Source organism: Xenopus laevis, chromosome 2S (assembly GCF_017654675.1).
Source record: "Xenopus laevis strain J_2021 chromosome 2S, Xenopus_laevis_v10.1, whole genome shotgun sequence".
Taxonomy (NCBI): Eukaryota; Metazoa; Chordata; class Amphibia; order Anura; family Pipidae; genus Xenopus; species Xenopus laevis.
The window spans coordinates 157,819,563-157,831,911 of NC_054374.1; the positions used below are offsets into that span (position 1 = coordinate 157,819,563).

Genomic DNA, 12,349 nt, shown 5'->3' on the forward strand with positions numbered 1-12,349 from the left:
CATCGCATAACCAAATTTAAAATCTAAAGTAAAAAATTTTCATCACCTGTACACATAAAAGATGCTCATCTGAAATGGTGTGTTGGAAAATCACTGCTGATCGCAAAACCCCACTCTGGTCCAGTAGAAATTCTTCACCTCCATTGCCGCTTATAATAGAGAATTCATAAGGTGGCCCATTGTGGAAAGAGTCTTTGTCTGTTACCACAAGCTGCAAGATACTTGTTCCAACTGGTTTGTTCTCCTAGACAACAATTGAAAAATATGAAAATATAAATCATTTGTTTAATTAGACTTCTGGTGCAGTAAGTTCATGTTTATGTTTAGTGTACAAAATACGGCATTTCTAGCCTTATTCTATTTTAGACTTTACTTCCCCTTTAATGGGATCTGTTTAGGGCACCACTGCTGGACAACTCAGAAAGACAATTATAGTGAAGAAATAAGGTGAGATATCTTGGCAATTGAACACAAATATACTCCTTGACTTTATTGGTAGTGTCTATATCAGTAACAGTATCCACTGCCTATAGTAGCAGTGGGCATAATAGACTCTGAGAATGGGTTGTGGCTTTGAGATAGCTGCGATACTAGAAAAAGTGGGGATAATGATCTCTGGGAAGGGATTGTGACTGTGGGATAGCAGGTATAGTAGGGAGAGATGGTGCCTATAGTAACAGTGGATAATAGTCTCTGGGAAGGGAGTGTGACTGTGGGATAGCAGGTATAGTAGGGAGAGATGGTGCCTATAGTAACAGTGGATAATAGTCTCTGGGAAGGGAGTGTGGCTGTGGGATAGCAGGTATAGTAGGGAGAGATGGTGCCTATAGTAACAGTGGATAATAGTCTCTGGGAAGGGAGTGTGACTGTGGGATAGCAGGTATAGTAGGGAGAGATGGTGCCTATAGTAACAGTGGATAATAGTCTCTGGGAAGGGAGTGTGACTGTGGGATAGCAGGTATAGTAGGGAGAGATGGTGCCTATAGTAACAGTGGATAATAGTCTCTGGGAAGGGAGTGTGACTGTGAGATAATAGGTATAGTAGGGAGAGATGGTGCCTATAGTAACAGTGGACAGTAGTCTCTGGGAAGGGAGTGTGACTGTGGGATAGCAGGTATAGTAGGGAGAGCTGGTGTCTATAGTAACAGTGGATAATAGTCTCTGGGAAGGGAGTGTGACTGTGGGATAGCAGGTATAGTAGGGAGAGATGGTGTCTATAGTAACAGTGGATAATAGTCTCTGGGAAGGGAGTGTGACTGTAGGATAGCAGGTATAGTAGGGAGAGATGGTGTCTATAGTAACAGTGGATAATAGTCTCTGGGAAGGGAGTGTGACTGTGGGATAGCAGGTATAGTAGGGAGAGATGGTGTCTATAGTAACAGTGGATAATAGTCTCTGGGAAGGGAGTGTGACTGTAGGATAGCAGGTATAGTAGGGAGAGATGGTGTCTATAGTAACAGTGGATAATAGTCTCTGGGAAGGGAGTGTGGCTGTGGGATAGCAGGTATAGTAGGGAGAGATGATGCCTATAGTATTAGTGGGAATTTTATATACATAAATATTGTCATGTCTAAGACTAAGTCTTTAAATTCTGCATGTACAACTTAGAGAATGAGAACAAAGTTTCCGAAAGTCAGAAGGTATACGGTCAACCAGCACTATAAATAAAGATGTGCAGATTAACAATTATAAGATCAGTTACAATAATAACAAGAAATAGTAGCTTTTTGAGTTTTGTATTTAACAGCAGTTGGAGTCTGGCAGCCATGACAAAAGCCGAGGCAACTTATTAACGGCAATGAAAGAACTGGTGAACAAATGTAATCATCTCTCAGATGGTTTGATGGGTTCTGATTTATTTGGTATGCGCTGATTTTAGATCTATTCCTAATTGCCAAATAACACCAAGTAAATGTCATTTCTCCATAACAAAAGCGAGCACTATCTGATCCTGTTTTGCAGGGAAGATGACAATCTCATTCATTTTCACAGCCAAGGTTGTGTCTATCTCGGAAGAGGTCTATTCGCCAGAGTTTCTGTTTATTTGCCCATAATCTCTATGGCCGGCAGCCAGCTCTTTATCTTACATATCTGATGTGATCAATCATATACACAGAGGAAATTGAATATTTTGCTACCCTGGGCCAGACACCATTACTGGCGTTCAACCTAACATCAACCACTTGATTTTACCTTTCAGGAAAAAAACACATTTTCACTGCTTCGGCTACAAGTTAGTGATTGAGTTTTGAGGTTCAGCAATAAAAAACAAGGCACTTTGCTCTTTAGTTCCTATCACATTTCAAGTGTTTTCATAAATGGGGCTTATTGTCAGGCTCTGCTGGGATTCGAGCCAGGAAACTTTGGGTTTCTGGCTCTGTGCCTTAACCTTTGGGCCAGGTGAGTACCTGGCCTTTGCAGCCCTAGCCCAGCAGCAGCCTGATTGGTGAGTTGGGGTCAGCCAATCAGGGCTGAACCTGCCCTATATAAAGCCAGCCCTCTCACCCTCAATGCCTGATCATTGGCCTTCCTTAGCAGTGTGGCATTGCCCTTTTTTTCCTGGCCTAGTCTGAACCTTGCTCTGTACCTTGCTCCGATCCTTGCCTTGTCTGCTATGTCCTGACTTTGCCTTGCTTGACCTTGTTTCTCCTGCTATCCAGTCCTTGTTCCTGCTCCAGTCCTTGTTCCTGCTCCAGTCTTTGTTCCTGTTCTACACTTGCTCTGTCCTATCTGATCCAGTCTGCTCCTGTTTCTGCTACACCCTCTTCGTCCTGTCCTGTTCTTAATCCTGTCCAGTCCAGTTCTGACACTTTGCCCTCGTCACCCTGTTCCTGCCCTTCCCTTTCTGTGGCCCGTAGGCACATACAGCTCCTGCCTCAAGGACTCACCCTTCCCTCATCTGCCTCCACAGCGCCCCCTAACCTCACCCTTGACACTTATACTGTATGTTTTTTGTTTTATATAATATAACTTTATACCAAGAACAAGTATGACTATCAACAAACCTTCCACCTCGTTCTTGACACTATCTGTTGTATCTTCCATTAATAATGGGTTCAGTATTCAAATCCATAACTTCCCTGCACTCTCAGTAAACCCTTCCCAATGTTTTCGAAGGCCTACAAGATTAATAATAATTCTATTTGACAATTAATCCCGGAAGTAACATTTCATCTGACAGAAGCACACATCCCACTGACCTGGATAACTGCGCTGTAATTGGCTGGGGTAAACTGAGGACTGTTATCATTAACATCCGAAATGTCTATATTCACAGTCACCGTTGATGACAATGGAGGGACGCCGCTATCTTTTGCCTGAACGAGAAGCGAGTAACCAGATACCTGTAAAGAAAAATGTCAATTGTGAGCGGAAGAGGCAATTATGGCCCAAAGAAACATACCATCACTTAATGAATTCTCCAGGTAAACTTGTATCAGCAAACACTGCGATATTTATACTGCCTGTCTGTGTATTCCTACCAGTGAGAATAATACCTTGGCTGTGTCATATTATTTAACAGAGAAACAGTGGATATTGATATTCAAGGTACATGACTCCAGAAACAACTAAGAAGCGGTGTTGGAAGAAAGTCCCACTTGGTGGACCCTTAAGGTCACTATTTATGAGATCATGGCATTCCAGAGCAGGCAGAATACTGGCATAATCTACTGCTGATTTCCTTTAGTGTTATAAAAAAAAAAAAAAACAAGGTTCCATAAACCATGCCATTAAATTATATACTTGTGCCATTTTTTTAGGCAATTGGATTGACTTAAGGGTCAGCCTGTAAAATGCAACCCAGGTGCCCTTCCCGACCTGCCCTTCCATTTAAATAAAATGAAAGGTATGGATCATTTAGTAATGGTGATTAAACCTTCACAAGAGTAAAGGTGTAAGCAACTGTTTCCATTACAATAGACATGACCCATTGTAGAAGTGTGCTCATTATATTAGGTCTTCATTTGTTGTAGTCCAAAGGAATTGATGTGAGTGCTAACAAACCTTTATTTATTGGGGTTCAGGTGATGCTTTTTGTCTGTGTAGGCCACTTTCTAATAGGTGGGCATGGGAGGCTAGAACAATTATGATGGAAAAGAAGCTGGTTGCCAAATTAGACAATTTGGTCAACAAGCTGGCCCTATGAATATATTATACTTCAAGGTTCATTTCCTATGGGCCCATAACCTGAAATTTTAGAGTGCCAAGAAAGCAACCAACAAGGGTATAATTTTTGTTTAATTCCCTTCTAAGGAAGAAAGTCTTTAGACTGAGTGATACACTATCCATTTTATCAGCTTCAACAACTGTAAAGTTGTAATATATTTATTACTTTGTTTTATTTAATTATCCTGTCTGGATTATGGTCATTACCTTTTCTCTATCCAGTTTGTCCCTAACCTTGATGAGACCCACAATCGAATCAACCATGAACTCATTATCTTGATCACCGTTTACAATTGAAAAGCTAATTCGCCCATTTGGAGGGCTATCCAGGTCTTCGGCAAACACCTGCATAAAAGCAAAAATGTACAGTAAGATTTACATTATAACATAGGAAAGGGCAACATAATACAACATAATACATTCAAAAGTTGACGACCCCTTGGCAGAGCGTTATTGCTTCCACGCCATAGGATTGTTGAAATAGCTCACTGAAGTTGTTAAACTGGCCATACACAGATCAATAATATTGTAGGAAACTTGATCTTGTATAATAATTGGTATGTGTATGAATGTCAACCACAACTGATATATACTATTGTTATCAGTCAGTTTGGGAACTGATCAGACAGTTGGTAAATCGACAGATAGGAAAGTGAAGGGGAGTCTTGCCAAAGTAAGCAAATGATTGATCAAAGATAGGTTAAATGACCTATAATCAGGAACTCCTAAACTACCATATCACGTCTAGACTACTGTAACTCTCTTTTAATTGGCCTTCCCCTCCAGAGACTGTCACCTCTCCAGTCCATAATGAACACTGCTGCGAGGCTCATACACCTCAGCAACCGCTCCTCCTCTGCCTCACCATTCTGTCAATCCCTGCACTGGCTTCCATTACCTTTCAGAATCAAATTCAAATTAATGACCCTGACATTCAAAGCACTTCATAACTCTGCCCCACCCTACATCTCTGAACTCATCTCTTTATACTCACCCAACCGCTTACCATGCTCCTCTACTGACCTGCTACTCAACTCTTCACTCATTACCTCCTCACACGCTCGCATTCAAGACTTTGCAAGGGCTGCACCCCTCCTCTGGAACCTTTCTGCTTTTAAGAAATCTCTTAAAACGCACTTCTTTCGAGAAGCCTACCCTCACTCTGCTTAACTACCAAACGCAACACCACATACAGTAACACATTTCTCACCCACTTAATTCGATCTTGCCCACTCCCACACCTTGTGTATTACTCCCTTCCCTTTAGAGTGTATGCCTTTGCATAGGCCAAAAAAAAAACAAACACTTGTTGCTCAGCTGCTGCAGTCTACACAGGCCTGTCGAAAAAAGGCCAAAAATGCTGGAATATAGCCCCCAACTCCAAAGGGCACCCAAATCAAAAATCCAAAGATATATTCCGGAGCATCAATTGGTCTGTATGCCTACTTTTTAATATTTATGCTAAATAAAGAGTGACTTTTTAACTTTGAAAGTATTGACTGGGAATATATCTTTGGATTTTTGCCTATGCATAGGGCCATCCTCACCTTTTGTACCGGTATTGATTGTGATGTTTGTAACTCCATATGTTGTATGTTTATAATTCATGTGAATTAGTTATATAATCACATTTACTTTACAGTGCTACGCAATATGTTGGCGCTATATAAATACATGTTATTAATAATAATAATAATAATAATAATAAATTGATGCCATAGAAAGGTAGCCATACTGTGCGTGGCTCCACCTAGGACCCATATGTTTCAGACAACTCCAAAAGATTCACTGGCATTCAAAGCTGGTGCAAGCACAACTGCAAATAAACACGCAAGGGTTCTTCCCTGCTTGCACCAGCCTTTGAGTGCCAGTGAATCTCTTGGAGTTGTCTGATTAGGAGGGTGCCGATCCTATCATCACTGTACACCAGGCGTCCATTCCAGAAGGCCAGGGTGTACGAGCGGTGCCTCATCTGAATTCCATACGTTTCAGCCTATGGGCTGATTGGCCAAGAAGTTTAGGTGGAATGTTATGGGACTAGGTAATTTTTTTCTGCTTCCATCAGGATGTATTGCCTACTATTCCTGAATCTACTTACCTCTAAGCTCAGAATTTCTACCATATGTATAAAACAGCGATCAGTGATCATTTCATGAAAAACTTCTTAGTTCGAAGCTCACCTTACTAGGTGCAACATTCGGTCAATTACCCTTACCCAAACTCTAACCCCCCTCACCAATATAATAGTTCCAGAAGGGTGAACATTCATATAAAACTCATCAGGATTAGGGATGGGCGAATAAATTTGCTTGGCATGAATTTGTGGCGAATTTCACTTTCAAATTTCAAGATTTTTTCGTGAAAATGTTTGAATTTCATGATTTTCCTTGTGAAAACCTTCAAATTTCACGATTTTTTTTATACAGGTATACTTTCCGATTTCAAGATTTTTCGTGAATTTTTGGCGAAATTTCTGTGAAACAGGAGAAATTTGCCCATCACTAGTCAGGATTGTCAAGAGCTGACATTGTCTTCTGAAGATACACAGGCAGATGCTGGAAGTTCTATTTGCTATGTACACACTCGGCATGAATGATGCTTCCGAGTATTTTACAAGCACTCGCGGATGAAATTGGTTAAGTACATTTTTTTTTGGTATCAATGCAATTTCCTCCTCTGAAAGCAATAATTCAGTGAAAAGCTTTCATTATATTTTATATGCCAACGTTAAAGATACAAATACATGTTCAGCCTCCTTCCATGATATTAATATTAAAATAAATTGACCTTATAAAGAGTAGAAGCATGGCGTTGGCGACCCTCCGTGAGGGAAGTAAATAGCAAAAAAGCAATTAAAACACCAAAAAAAAAAAAACCCTTAAATTACACTATGCAATGAAATAAAATAAAGCATTAGACATTGCTACACTGACCATAATTACAGAATCCCCAACAGAAGCATCCTCACTTATGACTGCACTATAAACCTCTTGGCTGAACACGGGCGCATTGTCATTAACATCGGTTAAATTGACGTTCACTGTCGTAACGGCACTGAGTGGGGGAGATCCTCCATCTGTGGCCTCAACTACCAGATAAAAATGCTTGCAGTTTTCATAGTCCAGAGTATTAACCACTAAAATGGCTCCTGGGGGAAAAAAGAAAAACTTGGTAATAACAAATAACTATAAAGTGATAAAATCATTGTTCCATAGAACAGTACTTTCACATGATACAGCAATATTTGTACAAACAGAGAGGTAAACAAGGACATGTTCTTGCTTGAGAGTGAGGCAACTGCAGATGGGTCAATATTATTTGGCAATTTGGTCTTTTTCTTTTGTCTTCAAGTGGCAGAATGTTAATCCATGTGTAAGACCAAATGGAATCAATAACCAAACTAGAATTGCTTGTGATGGAACATTTTGAAGATCTCTTCAACCAGATATCCCATTGTCCCATGTAGGTTGAAGAATCTCACCTGGTGATTTGACCAACTGCCAGTTGAATATGTATAGGCAAAATTTCCCATAACCACCACACATTAAGTTGCTTGGAGTTTGAGAGCCATGCATTTCATAGAACCAGTAGCACTCATATATCTTATACAGATGAACCGATTATTCTTCTGTCAACGTTTTGGTCCTAACATGGTCTTTCATGGTCTATATGTAGGTAATCAAAGAGTGAACCTTCGTTATGTAGGGGATTTAGGTTACCAAAATGTAATTAGATTAATTTAAGTCTACTATTGCAGTTGCTCTAATGTTCCTGCAGTCAATTGTTAAAGGAAATTGTGTCTATCCATGATCCTTGCAAATCTGTACAGTTGTGATCAATTGAGTTCTTCCATTTCATTTGACTCTAATTTGAGCTAATGGAACCCTGGAGTTTCTGCCACCTCTGGACTTGGCAGAAGCTCCAGGGTTCTCTCAGCACTCTGTGCCAAAGTCAATAGGATGAAATGCAATGAAATGGGCTGCTTGAACCACTCTCACTCTGAAAACCGGAAATGATAGGTGTCTGTGCCTTGTGTCCGATGACGAAATGCAAGCACAATTGCACTTATTTGAATGCATCGTCCACAATTGAGTCAGATGCAAGTCCCCCAAGTCAGTGCAATGAGAATGGGATTCTGGGGAAAAATGTATGCATTACGGGGGTAAAACATGGCCATTGCACTTCTGGGTGTAAATGACCCCAACTGTAATAGTTACTATGGAAACACTCTCTACCTATATGGAGACCTTTCAAAACTTTGAATCTGTTTGACCTGCAGTAGAATTCTGGAGAAGAAACAAAAAATACATCCAAAAATAAATGGAAAAATAGAGAAAGAAATGTAAATATTTTGGAACAATATGAGGATATCTGCCACTAACCTGTTTTTGGGTTGATGAAGAACTTTGCGTGCTCATTTCCAGACCTAATGCTATACACTATTTCGGCATTTGTTCCAATATCTTTGCTTACAGCAAAAACAGACAGCACTTTGGTGCCGAGAGTGGTATCTTCTGGAACGGTGACCCAATAGTCTCTCCGTTCAAATATAGGAGGGTTGTCATTAACATCCAGGACTGTTATCGTCACAAAGGCAAGAGAAGACAAGGTCAAGACAGGGCTCAGATCTGAAGCTTTTACTGTAATGTTATAAGAAGACTGTAATTCCCGATCAAGGGGTTGCTCTAAAATGATGATTCCAGATGACATGTCTATGGTGAAATGGCCATCGGCTGAGTCCACTAGAGAATATACAACCTTTCTGTTTATTCCTGAAAAAGAAAGAGAAAAATAAACCATAAATTCACTTTAATTCCAGACCTGAAGGCTTTTCTTCCAAGCAATAAGCAAGCAGAATACTGAGCACTCATAAGAGGTTTTTCCATCCAACAAAAATATAAAGGACCATCCCTGTATTTCGTGAAAAAGAGAAGGGAATTTTATTTTTCTTTAATTTTACAAAAATACAATCCCAACATTGTCTAGCAACAAATTGATTTTTAGAGGGCTCAAGGTTTACTTTACTCTTCTACTTTTAATAAATGCACATCTACAAATGACACAGTAACACCAACAAGATGAAATGCCACATTACACTTTATCACAATCATATATTTTCAGGGAAGTCCTTCCTATCAACTATTGCATTTGCATCCACTGATAATCAGTTATCTGCAGTAGCATGACCTTCACTGTTTCATTGGTTGAGAAAGAACAGTGCAACAGTCTAGGGTCTTTGAGCTACAGAAGCTGAGGTGGTGATTGGTCATTCCTGAAAGTGCAATTCAACAGGCACAAGTAGGACTGCCTCTTGGTGGAAGATGCAAAGGGATCTCTAGACTTGGTACCTGCTGAATGCAGCAGTAATACATAGGGCTCTCTTGTACCAGAGCATGTTGTACCATCTACTTAGTTCACATAGCAACTGGCAAATGGGTACTTAGCGCATTTCACTAATGAATTTCTGTGTCTATTTCTGTGCCCCATTGTGGAGAGTGTAGGACTATAGAATCCCAGTTTTCCATTGAGTGTATTTAATTTAAAAGCCAAAACATGTAACGATTGGCATGTATGGTTACCAAACAAGGAGATATATCTACACTTTGGTCAAGCTGCAGTAATCTGATTATTTGAATCACAAGCCAACAATCAGGGCCTATGTAGACCCCGTGGGACCTTTAAATCTGCCTGTTACCCGGCCAAACTTCTGTTTAATAGACCCTTTGCCATTAACTAGAATTAGTAGTGCAGGTATGGGACCTGTTATACAGAAGGCTTGGGACCTGGGGTTTTCCAGATAATGGATCTTTCCTAATTTGGATCTTTATATCTTAAGTCTACTAAAAAAAATTTTAAAGGCATTCTGTCATCGGAAAACATGTTATTCTGCTCTGAAATCCATTTCTCAAAAGAACAAACAGATTTTTTTATATTCAATTTTGAAATCTGACATGGGGCTAGACATTTTGTCAATTTCCCAGCTGCCCCCAGTCATGTGACTTGTGCCTGCACTTTAGGAGAGAAATGCTTTCTGGCAGGCTGCTGTTTTTCCTACTCAATGTAACTGAATGTGTCTCAGTGGGACCTGGATTTTACTATTGAGTGTTGTTCTTAGATCTACCAGGCAGCTGTTATCTTGTGTTAGGGAGCTGCTATCTGGTTACCTTCCCATTGTTCTTTTGTTTGGCTGCTGGGGGGGAAAGGGAGGGGGTGATATCACTCCAACTTGCAGTACAGCAGTAAAGAGTGATTGAAGTTTATCAGAGCACAAGTCACATGACTTGGGGCAGCTGGGAAATTGACAATATGTCTAGCCCCATGTCAGATTTCAAAATTGAATATAAAAATATCTGTTTGCTCTTTTGAGAAATGGATTTCAGTGCAGAATTCTGCTGGAGCAGCAATATTAACTGATTCATTTTGAAAAATTTTTTTTTTCCCATGACAGTATCCCTTTAACATTTCCAATAAAAATTCATTATATCTGGCTGGGAACAATTGTAAGCTACTGTGTTACAGGTATGGGATCTGTAATCTTGAAACCCGTTAGCCAAAAAGCTCCAAATTACGCAAAGGCCGTCTCCCATAGACTCTATTTTATCCAAATAATCCAAAATTTTAAAAATGATTTCCTTTTTTCTCTGTAATAATAAAACAGTAGCTTGTTCCTGATCCCAACTTCGATATAATCTTTATAGGAAGCTAAACCAGCCTATTGGGTTTATTTAACGTTTACATGATTTTCTAGTAGACTTAAGGCATGAAGATCCAAGTTATGGAACAATATGTTATCCTTAAAGGCCCATGTCTGGATAACAGGTCCCGTACCTGTATTATTATTATAGAGAAAAAGGAAATTTTTAAAAAATTGGATTATTTGGATACAATTAAGTGGGGAATGGCCTTCCCATAACTCTGAGCTTCTTGGATAACAGGTTTCTGGATAACGGTTCCCATACCTGTATAAGTACTTTAATACAACATGGGTCCCGCCTACTGATTATGCCAGGACATGAAATCTAAAACAAACAAGCAATTATGGCAGCTCCCTTGAGTAGAAGGATCAAGAGTAACATGTTTTTCTAATGATAAATTTATACAACTTAAATTTCTTTTTCAGAATGAACTTGCTTGTCTTACAAACATTACGAATCCATGAAACAAGTCTGTATCCCAAAACTTTACACCAGACTTCACTTATCAACCACGTTTCCGACTGACAAAGATTTTCTCTCTCTGATAAGAATTTCTGGCAGATTTAGCAAAGAATTTATTTGCTCTACCCCAATGCTTTGTAATGTAGATGTGCATGCTAAGGCAGCCTAAACTAATGAAATGTAAAGGGAAGGAGGCTCATGTGTGCGTGCCTCTCCCACACTGACTTAGCTGTTTCGGTGCTAATTAAAGCTGAAAGCTATAACAACATCACATACCGGCTCCATCCGATAATTTAATTGGTGTCACAATTTTAGTAAATTGCATATTGTGGCTTTGTAAGGTGAGACATTCCTTAGCTTCTCCGGAGTAGGTGCATAAAATCAACAATTATCTGCTGAATGTGAGTGCGAACTGTGAACCAAAAAAAATACTTTTTTTAGAAGAGATTTTGGCACCGTAAGATTAATATTCACATGGAGCTTTTATTCCCAGAGGCAGCTGGGTTTTGTCATGGCTCAACAATAAAAAACTGAGCTATGGGAAATTCAGACTTTGCCTTCTAAGGTTGGCTAGTAGGTAGGATAATAAATAATGGGGTTATCAGGCTAAACTGTTAATAAACATAATGAAAAAATGTGTATATGTATGCTTCTGTATAGTTTATGTTTCTCAGATCTGTGTGTTTTGCTTTTAGAAACATGTCCACCTCCTTGGAACCAAATCAGATTTTTGGCCATGCTCAAGACTTGCTCTTTCTACCCCATTATTCCTCAACCAAGACTGTGTTCCTCCCCTACCAGCTGTTAAAATCCAGGTGACTCTCTGAAACCCAAGATTAAGGGTCAGGATTGTTTTTGTTGACAAGTTTATACCATGCCCAAGACTGGACAATCTACCTCATTATTCCTCCACTACCAATGGTTTAAATTCAGGTGACTCTTGGAAAACCAAGACTGGAGATCAAGATTGTTTTTGTTGACTAGTTTATACCATGCCCAAGAGTTGCTCTTTCTACTCCATTATT

General features: G+C 39.7%; 1 protein-coding gene across 5 annotated transcripts in view; it reads right to left on the reverse strand.

Annotated features, from left to right (window-relative positions):
• fat3.S (FAT atypical cadherin 3 S homeolog) overlaps positions 1 to 12,349 on the reverse strand; it is a 304,473-nt gene that overhangs the window by 36,909 nt on the left and 255,215 nt on the right. For all 5 annotated transcript variants that reach the window (XM_041584587.1, XM_041584586.1, XM_041584585.1 and 2 more), the window contains 5 exons: positions 8,550 to 8,939; positions 7,101 to 7,315; positions 4,375 to 4,512; positions 3,201 to 3,344; positions 47 to 244 (listed from right to left, as the gene is read on the reverse strand). In XM_041584587.1, the coding sequence (XP_041440521.1) occupies positions 47 to 244; positions 3,201 to 3,344; positions 4,375 to 4,512; positions 7,101 to 7,315; positions 8,550 to 8,939 (1,085 nt within the window). The remainder of the gene's footprint in view (positions 1 to 46; positions 245 to 3,200; positions 3,345 to 4,374; positions 4,513 to 7,100; positions 7,316 to 8,549; positions 8,940 to 12,349) is intronic.